The sequence below is a fragment of the Phaethon aethereus genome (genome assembly GCF_964289735.1).
Source record: "Phaethon aethereus genome assembly, chromosome: 3".
Lineage (NCBI taxonomy): Eukaryota > Metazoa > Chordata > Aves > Phaethontiformes > Phaethontidae > Phaethon > Phaethon aethereus.
Window position 1 is genome coordinate 93,037,735 of NC_138576.1, and position 27,440 is coordinate 93,065,174.

Genomic DNA, 27,440 nt, shown 5'->3' on the forward strand with positions numbered 1-27,440 from the left:
GTGCTTGCTGATGTAGCACAAACTACTGGGAACAGTTACCTTCTGTATTGTTCAGACAAACAATTCTGCATAATTTTCATTATTTTTCAAGTTTTGCAACTACAATATTGTAAACAAGAAGAAACAGTTTTTCTGAAGCGTCTAAAGTTAAGTTTCAGATTTAACTTAATTTTTTTTTTTTTAAACTCTGCATGGAAAAGAGAAGAAAATGGAAAAAAGCCTCTTATGTTTTCAGTGTCACTTAAAAGCAAAAGTAAGCACTACAAGCTTTTACTCTCCTTGAGTGACTTTTCATAGTATTAGAAATACTGAAAGACAGAGATGAATACCTTACATTTTAGTCACATTTACATATGTATATCCACTAGTGGAAAACAAAAAACTTACAGGAATCAGAATGTAACACATGAATTTGTTTTTCAGACCCAGTCAAAAAAATCCTGTATCTCATATAGATTATCGCGTCATAGTCAGCACAGACCAGAGTGCAAAGCCTGTAATCGATACAGTAATGTTTCCAGCAGTACAAATAAACGGTTAACTTGAAACAACGCTCACCTCTAACCACTTAGTAATCATATCTCTAATCAATACGTATCTCAATCATAGGCTTGATTTGACTTTCTGCTGCCATCCAACTGAAAAAACCCAAAACTTATGCTGTTTTTAAGCTGTGAATCTTAAGTTACTTCCATACTTATTGCTTAATGTAATAATATTCGTTAAAATTGCTCTAATCTCCAATTAGGGAAAAACATCTTGACATCCCCGTAAACAAAAATTTGTTCTACACCGTTAAGTGCATTTATGCAGAAAGAAAACATTGTCATCCTGATGCTTACCCAATCATTGCGTTTTCCTTAATCTGTCCCTCCGTGCCATTTACCATCGGCTCTTGACTTCTGTTTTCCTTCTCTGAAGCATCACTTGAGAGGCCCAATAAAGCTCGTACTCGTTTTGATTTCACATCCAGTATCGTGTCAGTATAGCCCACTTCTTGTAGATACCTGTAGTAACAGAACTCATGCTAATCTTCCATGCACATCTCACTTATTCAGAACAGTAAATGAAAACTCCTCCCTAATCTCATCTTCAACCCCTTAGCTTAGCAAAGTATGGTGCTGTGCTACTAAAACATGCTTATAAATCATCCTGTACCAGCTGCAGAGGGATCGCCTCTTGCAGTACCAGCCTCTACAGTCACTGAGGGAAAAAAAAAACCACCACAAATCAAAGAGCCTAGCAGTCAGAGGTTATACAATACGTTATTCATTCATTTACTAAAAGGGATGGAAAAGCACTTTCAATTAAAATTTTTACAACTGGCTTATAAAGATCACCACGGTTACATGTACAACATGGCTGTTTTGTTCTTCAACACATGGAAACTACACATGAAGCCTTACAAGAAGTGTCAGATATGTTCCTTACGTAAGCATTATTAGAAGCCTTAGAAAACAGAGGGAATAAAACCAAATTTTGTAGCTGTAGTTACTAGTAAGAGTTGTTGCTTATAACACACTAGGTTTGATAACATCTTTGCCTTGACTTTTTCTCACTCTGCAATGGATCTGCAAAATATTAATTTGACTTGTGAATAAGGGCTGGGCAGCGAGAATCCTGGACTAGCTTGTATGAAAACTTCAAGGTCTAAAGTTGGCTCTTTAATCAATATGCCATATTGCCTTTGGTGAGGCAGGGAGCAAATAATGATTTTTTTAGTTTTATTTTATTTTTAAGAGTAAAAATTGGTCTCTGTCCTTTCCTTTAGAATATGGAGTTAAGAGCACTGCCTTCTCAGGAGCACTGAGCTCATTAAATGGTCAATATTCTAGAGGACTCTAAAGAGGGGAAATGCTATTTTACAATAACAGCTGTTACAAATCAAAGACATGCACTTTTCCTGCAAGAACATTCTCCTCCAATTATTTAACAATATTCTCTACATAACCACATTAGGAGAGAAATACTGATTACTGGCTTCAAAATCACTGGTCCAAGGCAAGGCTACTTTATTTACATTTATTCAACATACATGCAAAGATCTCAGCTCTTAAAAAAGAAAAGCATATACAAAATTTAACTCTTCTATAATTCCTTGGAAAAAGGTCCTTAAATATAAATGCTAGACTGTCCTTACTGTCTGTCTCCCCTCTCATTTAAGCCTCTGTAACACACACCAAAAAAAAGTGAGAAAGCAGAAGTTTTGCTAGTTGATCAGAAGACCTTAGAATTTATCAGCAATAGGGGATGAGGCAAATGCATGAGAAAACAGAGACACACTGATGAGAGGTCTTTAAAGAGACCTCTTCGATTTAAACCAAGGGCTGTAATGAAGAAAAAAAAAAAACCACGCACACACAAAAACGTGACCAAATACCTGGACATTAATGCATTATGACCACAATTCAAAAAGTGATTTAGATTAACAGACATTTGCTTCACTGAGATGAATTGAGAATTAGAAAACTTCTAGTCTAAGCTTCTGGATATTAGTCTTTTCTGCACCCAGAGTAGGCTAAAATAAAAATTATTCCCCTCCAACACCAGTTATTTTTATTTTGCATATCTCTTAACAGAATGACTTGTATGTGTTGTTTTTTAATTGCAGAAAGAATTGCAACGTGTCAACAACCCACTGTTCTCTCAAGCAGACTTTTATTACACTCTATGAAAGAAAAGCAAAGGAGATTAGGCGTTCGTGATTTGACAAAGCTTCTCATTTGAAGTTCTGAAATATTAAAAATTTAAAAAAAAATAGGAAAAGTAGGGCAGAAGCTGAACGAACTTCACCACACACACTAATTTTTCTTGAAAGAAAATCTAACAAAAAAAATCAAATAACACCATCATCACATTTCATTACCAGATTCATATCTTGCATTCGTTATTGAAGTCCTTTTTTCAACACTTACTGTCTTAACAGCTGTCGCCCTTGTTTCCATATTAGCTGACTGTTCTGTTGTGGCTGAATCTCAGTTTCATTCCCTTCATCTGGAAAAGATTATTTAATTATGAACATTGAACATTTTTTTCCTTGTCCTACTTTTTAAAAAGATGCCCATCCACTTGAAAAGACAAATATGATTTGTCTTAAAACTATTAGAAATGGTTTAATAACAAAATAAAAGATTCAAAAGTGCAAATAATCAATCAAGAGAAGAAAAAAATGCACATAGCACCTAACTGTAGTACTATGTACACATAAAGATTGTCAGGTACATACTACTGTATGAAAGCAAGTTCCACTAGTCACCAGTGCCTTCCCTTCCGCCTCACATTCAAAAGCCCCATCTTACTCCTTTTTCTTTGAGGGAGTACAATCACATAGACAATCTGGACTTCCATTTTTGCATTAACCTTCCAATGCAATTGCTGCTCAAATTTAAATTTGAATACAAACATCTTTAACTGCTAACAATCCAATGCAACTGCAGCACAGTATCAATTGCCTTAATATTTGACCGTACAACATAAAACCAACAGACCTACTCACATCAACTTTAAATTCATCCATATGTGTATTAGTTTTGTAGAAGAGGGAGAAAAATACAGCAGGGGTGGTTTGTTTACTTTTTAACCTGAAAAGCTGTTGAAAAATTTTCACCACATTTTCCACAACCATAAATTTGTATCCAAACAGTACTACTCTGGGAAAATCCACAAAAAAATTATGTGGTTGTTCTGGTGAGAAACCTATCTGAATGTTGGCAACCGACAGCTACACATTTATTCCATGTATAGCTTTATACTGCATGATGGTGGGGTTTCTCTCCCCTCCTCCAGGAAATACATAAGCATATGCTTCCCAAGACAAAATATCTTGGTTTATTATCTACGAAAGCCTCTACAAAACTTGAAAACCTTGTGGTCCAAACACTGAAGGATGAACAATCTTCTTATGTAAACAAAAATTAAGAACCAGAAAAACCTGTGGTATAATCCTATGCATAACTTGATATGTGATGTGGGAAAGCTATTGTCCTTACTGAGAAGTCATTTGCCTTTAAGCAGCTGAATTAAAACCACACACACAAAAACTACCACTTACCCAAAGAAGCTATCAAAGACTAATCAGAATCACATGCAAGTAGAGCCATATGAATTTTATCCATGTCAAATTCACAAATCCATTTAACAGCAACTGTGGGAAATAATTGCACAACTGAACACACCTGGGCCCAATACACAACTACCAAAGCTCACTCTATAAGAATTAAAACATGACTGAGATAAATCTGCCTGAGAATTCCATTTGAAAGCAAAAACCCTTCTTCCAAAGGCACTATTAACTACATCTACAGGCACGAATTCTCTTTTGCTTAGTTTCCTCAAAACTGACGATTGCTAGCGGTAGCAGCGGTTTACAGATCTGAATGAAGGGACTTGCATTATGAGCAAGTAACAGCAGAAGTCAGCATAAGCGGGGGGGGAAAAAAAGGCATCCCTTTATCAAGAGATTGAACTCTTTCTTCTAAACTGTATTACTGACTCCCCAAGAGATCACAGAGAACACAAACAACACAGATCCATTTGGAAGAACTACCAGAAACACTTTCCTGACTGGGGAGGAAAAACAGGGGTGGGGAGGGAAGGCACAGACATACAAGTAAGTATCTATCAATCAAAGACAACTCCAAAGGAGCATGATAACAAATGTGTATCTCTAATCAGTCCAATTTGATATCGCACAAAAGTGTACATTTCTCACAGCTACATATATAGAATGCAATGGGATAAACCAGGACAGCGGAATTTTAACAAAAGTAATTCCACTAGTGTTCACTTTGCAGAAGTAATGCACTGGCTACGGCTCTGCTGGGCAAGCCAGGCCTTGCACTACGTTCCTCAGCTGGAGAGTGGAGCAACACACTATAGCTGCATCTGCATCCCAAGAAATTACAAAAACCAAGGATGTCTAGGATATTGGTATGAACGGACAAAATTTTCTAGTGGTTCAGATACAGATTGGGGTCTTCCGCTTGAGTAATACCAAATTAAATTATTTCTTCACTTGAGGAAATAACTTTGATAATAACATGAAATAAAATTTCTCAAAAATTCATTGTATCTTGGACAAGAAAAGCCTAGTGTAAAGTTTCATCAGTTGGTATGGAGTTGGATTTTTTGTTTGGTTGGGTTTTTTTTAATGACCTCCTGAATCAAATAGGATAAGAGTTAACCATAACAGTAAACCAGACCATCCCTTCCATAAACCAAGTGACAGAGCTGACGTCTGCAGAGTTTCTATATTCTTCCTCTATGTACAGGTGGGTTCTAGTTTCGTTGCTGTAGTAAGAGTATCAGGGGACTGAAATACAAAAATCATCACCTATTACTTATCCTTTCAAGGGCTTGACCTATAACCAGATCTCTGTACCCCTTCTTTTTTTTCCTGAGGAAAGGATAGGGAGATAGAGAGAAGGATTAAAGGAAGTAGTTTAAATTCTTAATTCCTCAAGTTCAGTGCTTTAAACTATTTGTGTTAAGAACGAGATGCAACCTCTAGAGAAACAAATCAGCTTTCCACAAGATGAAAAACAGTCCTCTCTCAGCACAGCACAGAACTGAAGTTAGTTGTATGCAATTCCAAAGATAGTTGTAATTTTGTAAATAAACTCCCCTCTTCCAAAATCTCACTTACATCTAATATGCACTTTCATTATTTTTTTCTCCTGGAATACCATTGAGGTAATTGAGCAAAAATTAATACATTTCATGTCTTTTGCCATTAACTTTTTATTCAGAATAATTATTCAAAGATAAAAGGATTCTCAGCTAAATCTAGTATCTCTTTGCTCCAAAACATCCATACATATTACTAAGGGAGAGGAAAAAAACCATTCACTCCATGAGTAGTTTGTTGGTTTGTTTTTTTTTTTAAATCGAAACTCATTTGATTTATTAATAGACTCAGAGCATTAGCACATATTTTTAATTTTACAACAGTAAAATACAGTCTTTACTAATTATCTCTATTCCCACTGCTTCCATTAAGTGGCTTATTTTATCAACACTATCATTTCGGCATCTGCACAAACCACAGTTAAGCTTTTATGCCTGTAATGAACTCATTCTTAATAAATTCTTACCAGAATCATAGTTTGGTGGCTTCATATCTCCCTGATTCAATTCTGTGCCATATTTTAATTTGTGATATTTAGCCCTGAAAGAAAAAAAAAAGAAAAAAAAAAAAGAAAAAAAAAAAAGAAAAAAGAAAAAAAAAGAAACTATTAGCACATTAAACACATTAATGTTACCTGTCTTCAGTTGAAAAGCCCCTCCTTTCTTCTAGGCTAGGAACAAAACAAATTATTTCAGCAGGACTTCAGTTATATAATTTTGCCTTCCCCCCCCCAAGGTTGACAGCTAATTGCAAAGTGAATGCTGATGAAACCCAGGGATCAGCAGACTGCAGATTTTACAAAACTTTCTTGCTATCGAAGAGGTTCTTCCCCCTGTGGACATGGGCTACTCTCTGCTTCCCTCCCCACCCACCGCCTCGGTTTTTTTAGCCATCACTATGAAACATTTTTACTATCCACGTCAGTGCAGTGCCATCTACTTCTTATTTCATAGTCAACTCAATTAAGCAAACCTTAGTTTTATTATTCGAAATGCTGTGCTTTCCAACAGTAGCAGGCCCTTAGAACTATTCTACACGAGATTTAGCACTGACAGCAGCCTATCTACACCAGTTTCTCATAAAGCTGCTACATCTGCCACTTAACCAAGCTGAAAAACAGAGACTTCTCAAAAATATTTAGCCTACAGAAGGCCTATTGTAATAAACCCCACAACGCATGCTATACACAATAAAAGTAGCTAGAAGAAAAAGTTAAATGTTTAATTTGAAAAGCTTCACCCTACAGAGTCAGCACCTATAGACTTTTAAACACACAAAACAACGCCACAGTAGTACAGCATTACAAATGTACATATAAGTTATTAAAAGATTCATTAGAGTAGTCTTTTAACACAGTAACAGTGAAACTGAGGCAAAGAGAGCCTTAGCCAGCATCACTATCTGTTCCCCCCTTCTCTTATACTCAACGTAATTTTTGTCTCTATGATTGTTTTCTGCCAAACACAAAAATTTAGACAACTCAAAAAAACCTGATTCCCTATAAAGTTTTGTAGACATTCATAACTGAGTAGAAGAGTGTCACTCATACCCTGAATGAAAGGCAGGGAAGAATTCAGGCAACGCTGAGCATGCAGCCTGGCAGTAGTGAGACGACCACCAAGTACACACACATACACAGCTCCAACACAAATGTACGGAGCTAGGTCTAAGGCAGCAAGATACAGCCTACAAAACACACAACGGGAAAAAAAAAAAATATTCACATACACCAATATGAAAATGGGCTTCATTAGCTCCACTACTCACAAGGGAACTCTTCCACTTCAAATTTGTTTTTAAAAAAATTAATGGGTGTGACACTCCATAATCGTATGAGGCAAGTCTCACTAAGCTTAAATGACTGTAAATAATGTTTTCAAGTTACCTGCACCTCTTGATTGCTTCTCAGACATCTTCATTACATTACTCTCTTCTTTTACCTTTTCCTATTTCATCAAGAAAACTCATTACTTCTAACAAAATGGTGCTGAAGGAAGCAATGCTTGGTAGTTCTTATGCTTCAGTTTTGACAGCAGTAGTTTCCTACTAATCCAGCTGCATTTTAATTATAATAAACCTTTAATTCTGGACGAGAAGGGTAAGTGCAGAGTGAAGAAATGCCTCTTAGGTGGAGCAACAAAGACAGATGAAGGAATTGACTTCCTCCTCAAGAGCTACAGCACTAAGCTGTAACTCAGCTGAGCAGCAACCAGCGAGGAAAGGAAAAACGATGCACTTGAAATGTATTAACAGCAATAAGTGAAGGATAAACATTTTGGTCAGTACAGAAGGGAATAATCTAGAACAAAATTAAAGCTGAATGGTCAATCAAAATATTTATCCTTCCTTTTCCAACTCTCTCACCAGCAAAGAGATGTTACTCTGTTAAAAAAATTGTATTTCATTACTGTTAAACACTGATGCTATGTATACTTTTTCCCCCACCATCACTAGTAAAAAATGACTAATCAAGAACTAAGAAATCCTCTAGTCTGTCACTAACCTACCTCACCGACTTTAAACACATTTTGTCAGAAACTTCAAGTTTTTATGCAGTCAGCAATTCACGTGACCCTAATGTTTAATCCATTTTGATTTGACTTATGAAAAGTGAGCAAATATAATACTTCACTTTAATCTGTGTTAGTGACCTATACTGTCCTCTACTCAATTCCTGCAAATAATTTCACAGAGCGGTTAGTTTTGTGGCATGAGGCATTTGCTTTTAGTTCATGGGTCTTACATGTAAGTTCCATTATCCTCTATGCATACACTAATTTTCCTATCAAAATTTTGTTAATAATTTTCACCCTAAGAACCAAAGTAAAATGTTTGCTAAGTTAACAGCAAGGATCATTCCCTACACATTTCTTATTCCTCAGATCTCTCACCTGTTCTTCAAAATCCATTTTTCAAAATTTCAGCCTGTATTTTTTTTAAACTTCTCAGTATATTTATTACAATCTGTTAAATCTGTGTATGCTCATTTTTAAAATTTCTTTTCCTCTTAAATCAACAGTAATATTCTTCTTTCTTCTTACTTCCCCCCTCCATTAAAAGCATTACAAAATCACTACAGCAAAGTGAGATTATTCATTCTATACACATTCTAAACTATTAGTGGCAGGTTTTTTTAGCTTGTTCTCCCTCATAATGCAACAGTTTTAAAGCCTTTGTTATTCTTCTTCAAGAGGATAACATAGATTACATGGCCTTGTGCACCACTGGCCCTTAAATTTATTTTAAGGCCAAGCTGGATTAAGATTTCATCTTTCAGAAGATTTAACTTCGTATATCACAGACAGAGACCAGTAGAAATACAGACATAGCAGAAGAATCATGTCCTAACAAAGACAAACAATCCCAAAAAGTAATCCTTATTTTTTAATATTGCTGGGAAAGTTAAAAACAAAAAGCCATAGATCTTTGCCTGCACAAAATGACAAAAAAACAATGCCAAACTCAAACCTGAATTAATTAGAATCAATTAGTATAAATTCAGGTATCTGAGTGAGACACCAGTTACATGCGAAACAGAAACATGAATACCATGTCAGAGTACTTGTCCCGGCGAACTCACCTTCAGCTATGGTCAGCTTCTAAACTTCAGAGGAATATTTAAAAAAAAAAACGATATAGATAGCCAACAGTCCACCAAGCAAGTATTTTCTACACTTCTTCAGGCAGCAAGTATGAGATTTATTATTAGAAACTTTCTCATGGTATAGCTGAAGATGTCATACATATGAAAGATAAAAAATCGTCTTCTTTCTAAAGCATGCTAAGGAAAGGTCTGAACACAATGATTCAGACTCCAAGACTAGAAGGGAGAGTCTTGACCATTCAGTTCCACACATTGCAATCAAAGGCTATGAAACTTCTCACGAAAGAAACTCTAATACTTTTCTATACAAATTCTGAATATAGCTTATTCCATTATCATGTTTATATTTAACCTATTTCTACAATAACAGACTATCTACCTCCTACCTGTCATGCTTAATTTCTCCGCTTTTTCAGAAATCACAGTCCACTTATCAACATACTAAATTAGTAATTAGTTTAATAATTAGTTAATTAGTGTGATGTAATTAGTTTACACATCACAGCAGTGAGATACTATTATCACAAAAAAGAGCAAATGTATTTTTTTTCTGTAAATAAGTATTAAAAAAAAAAGTTTCTCCAACGTTTGTATCATCCGGGCAAAAACAAGGTCAGTGGTTTTGGAGCAGAGGAAGGAGAAAGGAAACAAGTCACAAAGATGAGCTTTTATTACCTGAAACTTGTTCAACTTGTTCAGCCTTCAATTTCTGAAGATTACATCTGAATTAACAGTATGCAGACACTGAAAAATTACTTCAAAATAACCAGCTAAAGGATACAACTTTATAGAAGCTATTTTCCATCTGAAAAGTAGTCTTCAAGTTGTTCGGAAGAAAGCTATTTTGGGGCTGTGAAACTATGTTACCAGGTAGATTCCCTTACTCAGATAAGTATGAATATTACCACTGCTCTGGCTTTTGCACTTCATTACACAATTCTCCTTTTTTGATTTGCAGTATTTTCTTTAACTATGTGTCTTCTATGCAAACAGTGCTTGGAGACGTTCAACATGGCTGCCACAACACTTCAAGAGTTGCTTAGGAAAATGCTAAAAGCTTTCACCCTTCTAAATTTCCTAAGACTGAAAGCAAAAATTCAGCAACTTTTCTGAATACTTCACACAGAAACAGGTTTGATCCCGATCAAAAAAGGCCACTATTTCTTGGAAATATCTGTCGCCAGACCTGAAGCATCTGATCCAGCTGTGCTGAGGGAGCCTGCCAAAACATCCGTAGAAGATCTGGGAGCCGCCGGCCAAACCAAGAGACATAAACAAGAATGACTGCCAGGAACAGCACGGCGAGATATTCTACCCAGGGGAGAAGACGCCAGCCTTATGCTGATCAGACACACCAGTGCAGAAAACAACATAAAATTAAATCAAGTGTTTCTAGAGACATGGCTCAGGAGTCCAGTTCTTTGGTTAAAATATGTTAAGACAGGAAATGAGCTAGACTAGATGAAATAGGACATGTACTCGAGAGAGGCGGGACTACATTTCAGCTAGCTCCTGAAAATCCACAGGAAACAATGCAGTTTACTGGTGGTGGAGCAAGTATTGATTAAGTAATAAAAAGTAACCCTCAACTGCAAACAGCCTCACACTGCAATCTACTGGATGTTGGCAAAACTACATCAAAACTGCTGTTGAAGTGCTTAACTGTTAACTACCTCCTTCTAAGCTCTTGCTATTCAGTGTAGTAAGACTCTTCAGCAGAAATAACTGGGCTTCCTACACGGGCAACAAAAAGGTAATCTTTTTTAAATTACTAACATAATGACCAGACATTAAATTAAATTTGTCAGAAGAACATGATAATCCATAACTAAAACTCATTTTCTACCTTACCCACTATAAAAATTACCTAGGTGCCATGAAATAGAGAACAATGACAATGCTTCCAAAGCTGTTTATTTATAGTAAACTTTGAAAACATTTGGTTGATAAAAGAAATGCTGAACACCCGCTACACAGAACAGCAGCTCATAAAAGCATGTATCTGAGAAAACCAAAGCTGCTCATTTCTGGCTCATGGTTTCCTGAGGACATTGCAAACAATGGCTACTCTGGGCCACCATTTCTTATTCGGTCCCATTACTCACAACTTATTCCATCTAGCGAAGAAGCCTGTGGTGTGCTGCAAGGGCAGGGCAGAAATGAAGGCACACAGCAATGCTTCCCTGTTCCCTCCCCACCCCCCCCAACCCCTTCCCCTAACTTGACCAGAAACGTTTTCCTCCTACCATGTAGGATCTCATTTTCCAGCTCTGAGATCCCAGTGGAAACAGCCAGCATCCCAACTGACTGCTGCCTGACCTGGCTGACAGCTGATTGAGGAAAATGCTGGGAAAGAGCGAAGTGCTTCCAAGTTCTCTATGTTGCCATTCTTTTAAGGACCAAGCAAGAGCACTTTGCTGAGAGACATTTCCAGCAGAAAATACAGGACTGTTTCTTCAGAAACTGGCAAATACTACTGCTGTTTAAAACCACAGACTCTTATAAACAGCTGTCTCCAGCACACACCATTCACAAACATCACATTTACTTTAAAAACCATCGCACACCCACACTGATACTGTGGGTATCAAACTGGATGGCAACAGCTGACTGTAGCCTACTGACCTGAGTAACCAAGGCCAATACCATATACTGCAGAAAAAAATACAAGAAAAGCTAAAAGATACCTGTGTAAAAACGGCTAATAAGAAACCATTGTGGTTTTTCTCCTAATCCTGACAGTGACTGCTGCATTAAGATTTAAATGTCTTAGTTTAGGTAGATTTTACTGAATACAACTGGGGAGCTTTTTCACAATCCATGTGGAAGTTTTATTTTTTAATTTTTTTTTTAATCTTACAAAGCTTCTCTGATATCACATGGAAATGTATTTACATAGTCTGATAATTTTAGATAAATTGCTGATTTATCTGGGTTATGAACATGAAGTATTAGAGATATCTCTAAGTAATCAAGGACAGCTCCCTCAGTTTTAAAATACAAGAAATCTTACTGAATTTATATACCTTAAAGCATATCTTTAACTGCACAAGAATACTCCATTGCCTCTGTCTGCTTTTAAAGTGACTCTAATCTTTATAATCATGCCTCAAATGTAAGCCTTTCTGTGGCTATAAACTGCAATCTTGATTATGCATATATCTGATATTTTTCTGTGCTAGTTGATATAGGATCAGTGCCATAATAAGGCCTGGGCAAAAAAGGGTATCTACCTTAAGCACTTCTCTGAGAACTCCCCAAAGCGGAAGAAAGTATGCTCGAGCCCTGAGGCTACTACTGGCCAAGAAACTGGCTGGAGCTCCATGCTAGCAGATGACTTGGTTGCTACTGCAAAGAGCCAAACCGGATGGTGCAAGGCATGTCTCGTGCTGAAGCAGTCCATAGAAGATGAGCAAATCTAAATGCACCACAGTGATGTACAACTATTACTGTCCTTTTTAAATTGTCTAGCAGCAATAGTCTATTCCTCATTTGCATACATGTATTTCTAATCTTATTTCTACTAATACAAACTATTTAAGAGAGGTTTATTTTATTATTATTTTACTACTATTTTATTAAAGAGAAGTAGGAATTATATAATAAAAAAATGGTATGAAAGCAATGATTGCTTTGCAGTAGTACCATAAATATACTCTTTGGTCAAGAATTTTAAAAGACCCTTTACTCATAAAAAAAAATTTTTAAACTAATACTTGTCCTAAAATAAATCAGTGGAACAGAAGGACTTCTGGAAACACGATAAAAAAACAACTTGTTTGCCTCAAAGATTAGAACAACAGGAAAGTATATGTAAGAACAAAATGGTATAGTAGACTGGTGACATCTACTGAAAACCCTGTGAACAAAGAAACAGACATTTGATTAACTGGTAAACACAAACATTTTTTCACTCCTCATACATTAGCCTCCAGAAGATATTCCTGTAGAGTCTATCACACTGAAAAGACTAAACACTTAGCAAGATTAAAAACTAGTAATTACTAGTCTGAAGACAGTTACTCAACATTTCAGTTGCCAGAGATTATTAAAGAAAGCTAGTACTTTGAACAAAAAGAGAATACACTGTAATTCTGGGGTATACTCTATACAATTAGGTGGAATTTTACCAAGGGAAAGGTATTCATCACTGATCAACTGTGGGTTTTATTTGCATGTTTTTGGAGCCATACTATGTTAGCTAGTGTTTTTACCAAAACGTGGACATTTTGGCTACTAGGTTTATTTAGTATAATAATATTTGTCAATTTGAGAATGGAATATATACAGAAGAAATATTTCTTGGTTTTGTCAAATACAAAGGCAAAGGAAAGTATCTGTCTTCAGAATGTCTTCATCGTGTACTCATCACTAAAGCAGCGTACCTTTCCTGTTTAAGTGCATATTCCAGCATTTTGATTCTTCGCACTAGATCCTTCTTCAGATTTTCTTGCCCTTTCCTTTCACCTTGAAGAAAGGCGATCTGAGCCTGCAAAAGGAAGTGTTCAATTTAGAATTTGCTTCCTCAAAACCACTCAGCGCAGCTCTTAAGCATGTGTGTCTCCCCCAAGTTATTTTAAAATTGATTTGTACAGTTCAAAAGAAATTGGCTTACTGTGTTTCCTAAACATTAAATGCTTAGACAAAACACTGCATAGATAAGCCTTCTAAACTGCATGTTCATTACAGATTAAAAAAACCCACAATTTTAGTTTGTTTGACAGGGTTTATTTCCTCTCTTGGCTAAACATTCAACAAAGGATAAGGAATAGATAAAATAAGCATACAAAAAGCCTTCAGCAGATAAAAGCATTTACCAACAATAAGCAAAAGATGATAAAGTATTTCTGCTCACTAACTGAAGTAGTATATAATTCGTGTACTGTTCTATCAATACATGTTAGATACATGACACTAGTCAAAGAACTGAGGGACAGCATGATCAGCTAACAGAAAAATAAAACCCCGTTTGTAATACAGTGCCAAACATCAATTATAATTCTTACTAAAATAGGTTGAAGAAAGCTCTCCAGAAATACTGTAATTAAGAGGGAGTAAAAATGGAAAACAGAGAAAAGTATTTTGGTGAGGGCGACAAGGAGTGAAATGGTATAGAAGTAAATAAAAGTGGAAAACAGACACCTAACCTTTATCGACTTCCAGCAGAGAATAAGTATTTAGTTGCCTGTGAAAAATTTCCTTTAAATAGAAAATGATGACATATGCAAGATATTAATTCTTAATCATAAAGGCAGAAATACCTGCTTTTGTACCTCATGCTCAAATCAAGTCCCTTACAAGAGGCAGGTTCTTGTGCTCTCTTAACTCATGAATACACTTTTAGACAGAAATACCTATGGGTAGTCACCACTTCACACCTTGGCCTCACCTGCATAGCAAGCAGCCTGCCACTTTCAGGATCAGAAGCTTTTTGCCACCTTTGCAGCTTAGTCTCCAAGTACCTCACCTGTCTCTTGAGAAGCACAAACAGGATGGAAGGCAACTGGTCTAGACCATCAGCTGTTGAATGTGAAGACCAGTAAGCCTTTGATTTATATAAATGCCCACTGCAGTTCTAGAAGCAGTGTTTTCTGTAGGTACTGCAGTTTGCACCAATCTCTAGGGAAAGCCAGGGAGAAACGAGTAGGAGTATCTTCTCCTCACCTGCCACAACCTTGCAAGCAGTCCCCAGATATTTTAATTGAGACAGACACTTTTACAGAAGAATTTATCTGACTTCAGATTTTTAACCCCAAGGTAAGAAAAAGTGTCCATAAATGCCATTTTCTCTCCACCAACTATAAAGGGAATGCACACAACAAACTTGGTTGAATTTTGGAGATCAGGCAAGATGAATCTTACTCTAAAAGGCCATTTGCTGGTAGTCAGCTATAGCAGCTGCTCTAAAATATGACACCAGCTGACATAATTCCATTGCTCAAGTACAGCCAGTAAACAGCTTGACAGACACCTGAAGAATCCTTAACCACCAGTCACCAACTAGAGCAGCCAGTTCATGACAAGTGAAAAACACTGGCTGCTCTCCAGTGAAGTTGGTCTTCACCTTCAGTAGGGGGAAATGCATTTGACTGCCAAAAAATCCTCATCTGAATCAAAAGAAAGGCCTCTGTCACTCTGGCATGGAACTTCTCCTCACTTAACACTTAAACTGGGATGAACAAAAAAAACTAGAAATGAATTCTAACATTTGCTTTATGCTCAGGTTTAGGAAAAGGCCCAGAAGAAAGAAATTCTGGCTTTGGAGTCAGCAGTTCCTACCCTGAGGAATGTAACTGTGCAAGCAGCATGTCAATTCAACAGGGTCGCTGTCCCTCTCAGTAATAAGAGGAACACCTCAAGCACATACAATTTAGTTTGCAGTAACTGTACAGACACCCAGATTATCATGCATATACTTAGTGCACTGTGATAGTGCTTTCTGTGATAGTGCTTTCTCTCTCCCTGCCTCCAAACAGGCCCAGCAGAAATAAACAAGCACCCTTCTCGCCAAAAAGGGAGTGAACATCAAAGCACGCTATTAAATATAGTAGGACATGACGTAAATATGCATTCGGCTGGAATGAAGATCATCCAATGCCATCAGGGCACAAGCTGAAGCGATCTATAACGTGACCCGCTGTCTGCGGGCGATTTCTAGCTAAGAACAAACTGACTGAACAGGCTGGAATGAAGCGTATTTACCTGGCAGGTTGGCAAAGGATAGTCAGTAATAGCCTGGCTCACGTGATGCTCTACTACAAGGGTCAAACCGGCATTACCATGCTAACAACTGAGGTTAAAGTCATCTTTCACTGGTAGCAGCCTAAACAAAGAAAAAAAATGCAACTTCTCACTAGTTTTGACAGCTTACTTTTGTATGAGAGAGACATAAATAGATTTGATTAAGAAATATCATACGACACCACCTTCATGAGAAAATGAGCAGTCATGCTTCTGATATGGGGCAAGCCTGGCACTGTGACTTGTCTGACTAACCATTTGAGAATGAAAATTCAAAAATACTACCAGAAGCTTCTCAAGCATGTAAAATAATGTAAATGTCCCTAACTACCTCTGGAGCTGATGCATCTATGTCTTATGATTCAACATGAAGAAAAATGATGGTGCTCTACCTCCTCAGGGCCACTGGCAGGCTGTACATATTATACACATAGTATACAGGAAGAGCAAGCACTGGAAGAAATATTAATCGATTCTTTGGACATCTTTTACTGTCAGTGGTGTGCCAATGCTCTTACTGATGTCTTGTAACTTTTCTTTTCCCTCAAATTCCAAGAAATTCTTGTGTTTCTTACTCAAAAAGCACGCAGCAAAAACAGAGTGGAATTCATGGCCCAAGAGCAATCTCTCCAGCTCTACAGAAGCTCATTACCAGGATCTCTCAAGGTTACTACATACTTCACAGATCGGTAGTTTTATTGGCAAATCAAGAAACAGGCGAGGGCATCAGAGGGCCGGAGAATAATTTTGCTCTCTCCTCGGAGGCTGCGCAGTTTCTAGCATAGTTTGTTCATGCTTTTCTGAGTAGCATCCTTACGTCCAATACTCATTATTTTTGAGAAATTCTGGCTCTGAAAATGAGAATGCTTACATTTGGTCATTTTCATAATATACAAAAAAGTAAGGAGACTACTCCCCCTCTTTCCAACAGGATGTTAGCAATCCTTATCCCTCATTTATAGAAGTACTGGATTATTAGATTGTCAGCCTCAGTGGACAACAAAACATCAGTTACATATGTAAGCTCAAATTTTATTGAAGAAATTCTTAATGATAATATTCAGGTTTATTTGCAATATATATAAGGACAACATTAAAGTAATAACTGAGATTTGATACTAATAATACCGTAACAGTCCATATGTCATAAGCAGTTTTCATTCTTTACAGTGTTTGACAATTAACTGAAAATATGCAGAGGAATCTAAATGTTCATACCATAAATTAAACAATTTGTAGTATAAATGAAAAAAAAATAATAAATGAATACACTGAGTTTAAATATCTAAAATGACAAATGTGATCTAGCAGTATTTCCTCAGTCTCTAGAACAAAACAGTGATAACCAAGTTCACCATTTCAAATCAAAATATTTAGCCAATAGCTGCCTAAATGTCTGTGCAAACATTAAAAGTGCAAGAGGTCTGGGTTTAAACACAATTAAAAGTATAACTGAACTGCACAACTGCAGTTTTCTTATAATTTGCATGTAAACGACAATCAATAGATTGAGACTGCACGGGTCATTTTGCATGGCTGCAGTTTTAGCGCAAGTCAAACCTGAAGCCTGCACTACGTGAGGGAGTAGGAGAGCGAAGGAGGATCGCTTCTGCTTTGAATGATCTGCAACACTGTTCTACAATTCTGCTGTGGCCACTCCTGGAAAGGTTTGCCAAAAAATTTCAAGAATTCAGAAATATGCCCAACAAACAGGTTCTGCGACAACTGACCTTCTAGCTAATAAGGTTAAAATGCATCAAGCTGTAAGCTAGTCATCACAAACCGCGAAAGTGCCTACGGGGATCACGCAAAAAAACGCAAGGCATTGCTCCATGCCTTATGGGTGGGGTGCATCGTCCCCATAAAGCACCCAGCCCCGCTGGCTCCAGAGCGAGGAATCGGCAGCGACTGCCTCGACTCTATTCCAGGCTAAGTGCTACAAGTTGCTGCATTACAGCTCAACTGTTAAATTAAAATCAAGAGAACAAGAAGAAGGAAAACCAAAACAAAACCAGAAGAGAGATGCCTGGGACATTCGATTTCAGCTACAATTAAACAGTCCTCCTTTTTTTTTTTCCCCACTCTCTCTCATTAACATTTTTAGTACTACCAACTGCAACAAAACTTGGAAGTTTAACATGCATCCAGTCTAAATTAATAGCGCTGTAGCTTTCTTAACTATTCCACTTCTTTACCAAGAGATTTTTAAAATAACATTCATTTTTATGGTTAAAAAAAATTTCATGTGCAACAACATTGCTGTTTTAAGAAATTCTCCAAAAAGGTCGCATTACTGTGGAGTGGACAAAAGGGTGAGGCAATGTTTTCGGTAGCACTGGGTTAGAAACAACATTTTTTTAAAATGCTGTTGACTTCCTAATAAAGGCTGAGCAGCCATAACAACACAATCAAATAATTTGATTGCATCTTAATAAATCTGGTTTCTACCAATGTTTTAAAAAGTAAACTGAAATGTACACTTCCTGGAATCAGCAACCACAATGACAAGGATGTTAAAAAGTATATTGTATCTGCACACCTTTTTAGGCTGACACCTTGACATTACAGAAAAGCAAGAGATTAAAAAAATATTTACCTTTAACAGAAAATGTTTAAAAAGAAACAATACTATGGCTGCTAAACAAATGATGCATGTTTAGTATCAATTTCTATCGGTTCCTGAATTTTACAGCTATTTCAAGTTAAAAGTTGTTTGTGTTTGGTGGGTTTTTTTTTAATTCTTAAGACTCAAGAACCATAAAAAGCCTCTTCATTCTTGTCTTTAAAATATTAAGGTAAATATTTTAAAGTAAATCTCACTTCAAGTGTATGGGCACTTGAAGGTCAGCAGGCCTCATCTGACAAAGTGAGAGCTACTAACACACACAATTCTGTATAAACTACTTCCATACTTCAGTAACAAGGTCTTTACAGATTGAGAGAAAGAGAACAAGGGAGGGGAAAAACTGCAAGAAAAGTATTGCAAAAAATAGGTAGACAGCTAAAGTAACTAAATATATATACAGATTAACCAGTCATTCCAACCGGTCTACCGAGATCTGGCAGAAGGATTCTGCAGGCTGCCAGGGTGCTAAGTATTTTAGATTGTAGTTGGCTCACTGAAGCACTACATATCTAAGTGTATTTGTAAATAAGCGTAGGTATGGCTGGGGGAGGGTGGTGAGAGCAGAAGAGAGAAAAAACAGGTACAGGGGTGTGTGGAAATATCAGTGGTCTAGTACAACCGGCAAACAATTTTTCAGGCACCACACTTAACATTGCAACACACACCCACCAGCACTCCCTGCAAAGAGAGACTAGGGAGCTTTTGTAAGCACCTGTAGCCATTGAAGATAACACCAAACTTAAGTGGGGCCACAGGCTGAAACAAGCAGCAGGCACCGAGGCGTATGTAGCTTCACCCTGCACAGACGCACTTCGTCACCTGCACGCTCACGCTGGACGATAGCGCCTTGTGGGAGTAACACACAGCACAACCTGCTGCTGGCAAATGATTTCTGCTGGACTTCTCAGAGATGTCCTGAAAGTGGCATCAGAGCTAAGCCCTGAAAAAATTAAATCATCCAAAAGAGATCAAAGATTTACCTTACAGTAAAAAAAAAGATGGTAGAAAAAGCCATTTACTTACATTCTTCATCTCTTGGAAAAGATTGTTTCAAAAACAATTTCTTATCAGTGAATTCAAAAATCCTAATAGATCATCCAGAATCAAAAATTATTTAGTAATTTACTCCTGGCAATACCTTGGTTACTAATTTAAGCATCTCAACCAACAGAAGACTTTTCTTTCTGCTGTTTGAAGTGTTTTACTAGGCAGGTCTCCATTCAGATAGCCAGTCTTTCTTCTATCCACTCTCCAGTGCCGTCCTTCGCTGTTCTAACAACTGGGAACCTCAAAATACTTGCTGAGTTAGCCAAGCAATGTATATTCAGTTTATTTAGTCATTCTTCATAAGTAAAAATTTTCTCTAATCCTCCACCCATTTTCGCAGTACACTTACTTAAGTGCTGAGGGTTAACTTTTTTTTTTTTTTTTTTTGAGTCCCAGGAGCATTCTCCGTGTAGACTGATGTAAGGACAAAAAGAGAGCAAGTTTTAAACACAGTGTAATTCTATAGGCAACACTGCAATGACATGTCACAAAATAGCCGTGTATTATGAGCTGGAGTCCAAACTGCAAATGCTCAAATATAATTCCTTTCCACTTGCTGTACAAGGCAGGCAGAAATGCAACAGTGCAGTCAGCACCAGGACTAACAGACAGACTTATGGCCTCTGAGACAATGGAAGTTCACAGGCTGAACGAATCACTTCGGGTATAGCAAGACAAGAGAGAACAAATCTGGAGGAGATTTGTAGATTTGGCTTTGGTAATAAAGAGGAGTGAACCAGGCTTGACCACATGAGCATTTGCAAAGGCGATCGCCGCACTCCTATTTCTCGATCCTACAGCCAGAAGCAGCTACCGCTTGTATCCGAGCATGCACCACCACCCTGAACTGACTAGAGCATCAAGTGAAACAGATGCAAAAATAACCGATTTTGTTCTCACCTCCTGTTTACAAGCTCGGATATGAATATCGTGCATGCCATTTTTGTTCCAATGCTTTTGCAATCCTGCCCTATGTGACTGCCCTAAAGGGAAACATCTTTCTGGCTAACAGCAGAAAAAAATGCACTCTTTCCACATTGTGAACTTTAATTTAATTTCTTTGTCACTGGGTTATTTTCAATATATTCAATATTAGTTAGCAAATAGCAAACTCTTTTCAAACAGGAAAGCAACGTCTAGATAAATCAATCTACAGGCCCATACAGAAGAGGTCACTATGATAAAGTTTTCACATTTCAGAGTATTTTTATTCTAGTGCATTGTCTGCAAAGCTTGGATCCTGGGCACTCTGAAGTGATTCAGAAGAGCTCTTTCAAATATCTAAGTGTATCTCAGCATATAAACCAAAACATAACAGTCCTTCATCAAAGTCAGTTCTTGCCACTTTTTTTGCTAAAAAACTTAGAAAGTCTAAGACCTGACAAGGCCTGGCAGCCTTGTGATACCAAATATGCGAGTAGGTTGCCGACCAATACCTATTTTCTCAGAAAACTGTATGGATATAAATTTTAGTTGAGGCTTGGCATCTGTACAGACTTGCTTCTTCTAGCATTAAATTAAGATGAACCAAAAGTCTCTTGAGATGCACGTGATCCTCCTTGGGGAATTTTACACAGCTTGTTCTAGAATTAGTAAATAAAGTTTCAGTGTCTACTGAAACATCGATAAAGACTGAGTTACATTTGCAACTTGTTGTTCAAACAGTGCAAAGTTACTTACCCCTGATGCAATAAAACTGACAAGAGCCAAGACCTTCAACAGGAAAAGTAGGGCTTCAATTTGAGTAGGACACAGAGATACCAATTTAAGTTATAAACATGCGCTACTAAAGACACATAGGATGTTTCACCACATGCTAACCTGAAATAAAAAAATTAAAGTTTTCCACCTGGAATCTAACAACTTATTTCATTTTTGCTTAATTCAACAATTCTATAGCAAATCATGAAAAAGAGAAATTCCTCTACTTTTAAAAAGTGTAACTTTCTGTCAAAAGTGTTTCTAAGCTTTACAGACAACTTGGAGACAATGTAACATTGCAAAACCATCTGTTCATACCAAGTCAGTGTTTACAGCAGCACTTTCCTAAAAGAGTCAGGCCCATTTAAGAAACATATTTTCATTACACTTAAACTAAATTACAGGTTTAACAGATTTGAGAAGAATGGGAAAATCTGATGCTGGGAAATGCTCGGATCATTTATGCAATTAAAAAAACCCCAAACTACTATAAAAACCAAGTACAGACTTGCAAAGAACCAGTCTCATCCATTTGTATTTACATTGTACTACTCTACAAAAGCTACAAATTTCTATAATGCAGCTCTTTCATCACTGCCCATTTATTCACACTAGTCCTCCAGGCTTAAATAAAACAAGCCATGACAGTTTATCAATGAGTATATTGCGATTAGCTGGGAATCATGCATATAAGTGAACAGGAAAGAGGAGTACAGAAGTGTCTTCTTTGCTTCACATGAATTTGGCAACTAGAAAGCCTACTAAAAAAGCTTAGCAAAAGAAAGGATATCTGGCAGTCACTGAGACCCATTTAGCATCACCTTTCCCAACTAAACACATCTCAGTATTGTGATCATGCCTTCTTTTCTTCCACCTTCCTTTTGATTTGTCTGACGTATTTAAAACAATAAAGTTGAAAATACTGTCCTTCTAGGGTGGAGAGGAATTTAACATTAATCACTATAAAAAAATATTTTATCAAAGACTTCTACAGCACTTCTGATAATTAATCTTTCATAGAGAATCTCAAAGATTTGACCCACATCATCACATTTGAAAATCTTATACAAAACTTCTTCAAATTGCAATTTATCTTCTATTTTATTGGCCAAAACAAATCTTTAGTTTTCCATTAACTAAACAACTGATTTCATCAACCGACTACTCATTTCTTTTTCTCTGAACAATATTATCAGATTATCCAGCTATCAGAATGATTTTTAACTAGAAACTTAATCCAATAAGAGGACCGTTATCTAAAAGCCAACAAACTGTAAATATCAACTATTTCTGAATCGAGTAATGAATGTCCTAAACCACACTATAAATAGTCACAGCCATCTGTCTGATTTGCCCCTTCTCCTCATTACTTTAACTTGTCTATCTCCAAGGACACAATCTTACCACGTAGCGTGCCTGGTTTCAGCGCCTGACTCTTGCCTCAGAAAAGCAGCAGCAAGGGGGAAGATCACCAACCGTGACCCGCCCCCCCCCCCCCCCGAGAGATAACATTACTAAATCTGACTTCCATAACCGACCTCAAGTGCTTATCTATTATTTCCATCACATTCCTTCTATTACAGTTGTTTGCTATCATATAACCACATTTTATCTCCTTTCATTAACTCTTTCCCTATCATTTGGGTGTTGTGTTTTTCTTTTGTCACTGTCTTACAAGGAATATATTTAACAAAGTTGTAGAAAGACAGGCACATTGTATCTACCCATTCTCCATAATTTCCTTGCAAACCTTTTCAAAGGAAAGTCTACCCAGGAAAAATAATTGTAATGTAATCCTATCAGGTTCCACTACTCCAAAGCAGTCTAGTGCTCTAAAGAAGTTTCTAAAGAAACAGTTATCAGCTAGAAGAAATGAAAACTTTAATAGTGAAGAGGATGAGAGCTAGAAAATCCTTTAGAAGGATGTGGGGTGTCTATACAGGCAGTTACATACAGCACAGCAGTTTGTTGCAATTTAGAACATTTGTGAAATGCAGAGAAATGCCAAAGTCTGCAAATCAGCGTTTTTGCCAGAAAAATGCTTGTCAGAAGCAAAACTTTCCACAGCAACATATGCACTGCTTGCAAAGACAAAATTTCTAGTCAAAACAAAAGCCATACACACACACAATAGCCTTCCAAGCTCATCCAGCTCAGAAGCAGCAGAGCTCAACAGCTTTGTCGCTTGTTGGACAGGGACGTGCATCGGCAGTGCTTGGCTCTGCAGGGGTCCCAGCCGCAGGGGGCAGAGTCCCCATCACGCTCTCCCAGGGGCTGCAGATTGCTAATTAAAAGGGAAATAACATCCACAACAGAGAATCACCCCAACCAGCCAGAAGACTTATGGTTAAGGTAAGACACCAATATGGGAGGCAGTTCAAACCCTGCTTGCCTCAAGCAAACACATAAATTTCAGTGCCCTGCATATGCATTTGATCAAACTCTTGGCTATTTTGGGATGGGCTTGTCCAATACATAATGAGAACTCTGAAATGCCTTGGAAACACAGTCCAGAAAAATGCAGGATGAAAAAAAATTGAAGTTTGAAACTTTTGCAGAACAGGAAACCCTTTCTTATCAACTCTCCCAAGCAGCTGCTAGAAGAACCTAAGAGAAGGAAAATTACTCATTTCTGAAAAGATACGAAAATAAATGATACTGGTGTAAAACACAGTTTGTGAATACTAAAATGAGGATTAATAACATCAGCATTTATTCTAGCGAATTACTTCATAGGGCATCATGAAACTTTATCCTTAGGACAATTTTTCAACCTGTAGATGTCAAAGTACCATAAACAGAAAGGAAGCATTAAAAGCGAAATATGTAATTAGCAGAGAAGCATCTAGGGGAACCCTGTACGAATCTTTTTTTCATTCTTAATTGAAATACACAGCTTATTAATGATACTTGCATAGACATAAATATTGAAGTCCTCCTTCACCCTGAATGAGCAAGATTATATAACAGAGGCAACAATAATTATAAAGGATTCAAGAAAAATAATTAGAAAATCAGAGTAAACATGGATATTTGCCAGGGAAAGCAAAATATATGCACTTGATAGAAGAAAAACCTTGCAAAGGCAGTACTAGACCAGTAACTAAGAACAGAGAGTAAGCTGCCCGGCCTGCCAACTCACATGTTGTAAACTCAGGTGTGTGTCACCCGAACAATAATCACATAATGCAACAGAAAGGTACTCTACCTGAACAGCACATTTAGTTCCACACAATTAATTACAAGAAAAAGAAAAACAGAAAATAAAAAGAAACCCAGCAGGGAAGAAAAGGAAGACAGGAAATCACAATGGGACTGAGATACAAGGTGTTTTTTGGGGAGAGGGTATAGCTGAACTAACCACCGATCACAGAGCAGAAGCCAAGCACAGTAACACTGTGGCATAAAGTATTTGAAGTATTTAAATATCATGGCAGGTAAGAAACTGGAGATAAAAAAAGTCTAGCTCTAAGACACAAGATGAATTGTAGATTAAATTTATGGGATACTAAGAAGACCTCCTCTGCCACCCAGCCTCACAAGAGGGCAGATAATCTAACACTGAAACTTACATTGGTTAGATGACTAGTAAAGTACAGTCAGGAGCCTTGTACCTTCATCTCAAGAGAGAGAAACTGCCCGACCTCAAATTTCCATTATTCTGTTAAACAATTCCAAATATATAGGCCAAAGAAAGGCTTCAGAAGGAGCACGGAACCAGTTTTTAATTAACGCTGCTCATCCTTCAGCTGTACACGTACAATTTCTAATAGCCATCCTGTAGTTGCCGTACCCCTAACACAGACCTCTAACACGGATCAAAGAACATTCAACTGCAAACGGTCACAGCAGACGTAATGCCTGATGTTTACAGAGGCAGCCAAGAATTTTGCACCTTTCTGAACATGACTCTGCAGCAGATAAATGCTGTTACAACTCGTGGCAATGCCAGCCACAGCTAATTATAACTTTATTGAGATGTTTTGGCAAGACCCAAAGGCATTCAAGCAAACAACTTGTAGTCTGGTTATATTCCTAGTTTGGCCACTGATAGTACATGACTTTGGCAAACAGTTTAAATACTCTACTACTTTCCTCCTGTTTCATCCATAACACCTACCAAGCTTTTGAGGGATACTTGGGGGAGGAGGGGGAAGGAGGAATGGCATGCTAGCCTCTGTTGAAGAGCACTATAAATACACAAAGTGTTATTACTATTATAGCACTGGTAGAATTTCTTATGAAAATAAGACAGATTTTTTTTCTCCAAAGCAGTTTTTGATATATCAGCTATAAAAAAAAGTCAAGGTATTTATGAGACTTCACTGGATGTGTGACACATTCTTATACATAGCTATGTTAGTATGTACTGGATGCAATGAATAGAAACATGATTCAGTTACTAACGAATTTTTCACTGAATCATTGAAGTTAAAATAAAGATTACCCTTTTGTCCTCATGACCACTTCCTTTAAATTCCTACAAGGGAACCCTCAGCAAAGAATGTCACATCTGCCATTCTTCTCAGAGTGATTGTTTGATGTTACCATAGAAAGTACGATTAAAAAGGTAACTTCCCTACTAATTAAAAAAAAAACAACAAAACAGAGAAGTGGTTTACATTGCTAAAAGGCACAAGACTCTTGACAAAGATGGTACTTTCAAGGAAAGACGAAAAAAGGAAAAAGATGGACAGGAAGCAAGAGACAAAGACAGGAGACCTAAAAAAGAAGCCGAGTAAACACTTTTCAGTCTCAAACATGGCCAACAGAACCAAATAGTGGGCTGCTGGTAAGGTGGACAGCGTTAAGGTTTACAACAGAGATTTTCGTGTAAACAAAGCCAAAGAGGAACAACAACGAAGGCTCCATTATCGACTGTTATTAATGTAACGTGCCCATCACTTAAGTATCTGCCAGTAATGGCTCTAGGCCAGCAGTCCACAAGTTCTTTAACCACAAGATCACTATCAGTCCTTTAATGCTTTAATGAGCGTATCAACCCCACCGCTTTTCAAATGAAAACACCACATAACGTGTCCCATAACACCAAGGGAGCTGCAGCCGGTCCCACGGGCCTGGCCGGGGGCCGAGGGCCCAGAGGAGCTGCGGGCCAGCACCGAGGGCCGGGGGGGCGGAGGGAGCCGCCGGCCGCGGAGAGGCAGCGGCACAAGCGGGGCCCGCAGCTCGCCGGAGGCAATTTTTAACAGCGGGTTATGAAACTGGTTACAAGTTTAGGCGGCCGGCCTTGGAGGGGCACCCGGAAAACTCCGGGGAGGCGGCAAGAGCGGCGCGGCGGGCACCGGCCGCTCCCCGCAGGGCCGGCCGCCATGTCCCGCCCCTCCGCCCGGCGGCGGCGGGGGGCGGCCGCTCTCTGAGGGGGAGGGAAATGGCCCGCAGCGAAGCCGGACGGCCTCTCCCTCACGGGGAAAGGGACAAGGGGGAAGCCGAGGCAGAGGCTAGGGCGGCCGCTCCCCTCCGGCTGCGCAGGGCCCGGAGACCCCGGCCCTGCGCAGCCGGAGGGGAGCGGCCGCCGGAGCAGCCGGGGGGGGGGGGGGAAGGAGGTCGCGGGTGTTACCTGCAGCTCCGCCCGCTCCGCCTCCCACTCGGCGCGCTCCGCCTCGAAGCGGCCCCACTCGTGCTGCAGGAAATGCAGGATGCCCGGCACGCTGTACTGAGCCCGGGACGCCGACACCGGCGCGGCGGCTCCGGAGGCTGAGACGCCACCGCCGCCACCTCCTCCTGCCGCCGCCGCGGCGGCTGCTGCTGCCGCCGCCTCGCCCGGCTCCAGCCCCGGCCCGCCCGCCGGCGGCGGCAGAAGCAGAGCGTTATTATTGTTGTTGTTGCTGAAGAAAACGCCGGGCCCCGCTTGCTCGTCCATGACCGGGCCGGGTCTGCCGCGCTCCCTGCCGCCGCCCCCTCCTCGGCGAGCCGCCGCCCGCACCCAGCCGCGTCCCGGCAGCAGCAACAACCTGGGCGCGTCCCGCCCGCCGTCACCGCCTGACAGCCGCCCCCGCCGGCTGCTACGGCGGCCCGGCGGGGACAAACCCAGAGAGCGATTCGCCCCGGCCCCTCTCGTGGCATTCTGGGAAATG

General features: G+C 38.7%; 1 protein-coding gene across 1 annotated transcript in view; it reads right to left on the minus strand.

The window, feature by feature from the left end:
* STRN (striatin) overlaps positions 1 to 27,226 on the minus strand; it is a gene marked incomplete at both ends in the record, with an annotated part of 63,719 nt that extends 36,493 nt beyond the window's left edge. Inside the window, 5 exons of the mRNA XM_081998120.1 lie at positions 843 to 1,007; positions 2,916 to 2,994; positions 6,093 to 6,166; positions 13,616 to 13,719; positions 26,924 to 27,226. Coding sequence (XP_081854246.1) covers positions 843 to 1,007; positions 2,916 to 2,994; positions 6,093 to 6,166; positions 13,616 to 13,719; positions 26,924 to 27,226 — 725 coding nt within the window. The remainder of the gene's footprint in view (positions 1 to 842; positions 1,008 to 2,915; positions 2,995 to 6,092; positions 6,167 to 13,615; positions 13,720 to 26,923) is intronic.
* Positions 27,227 to 27,440: the final 214 nt, after the last annotated feature.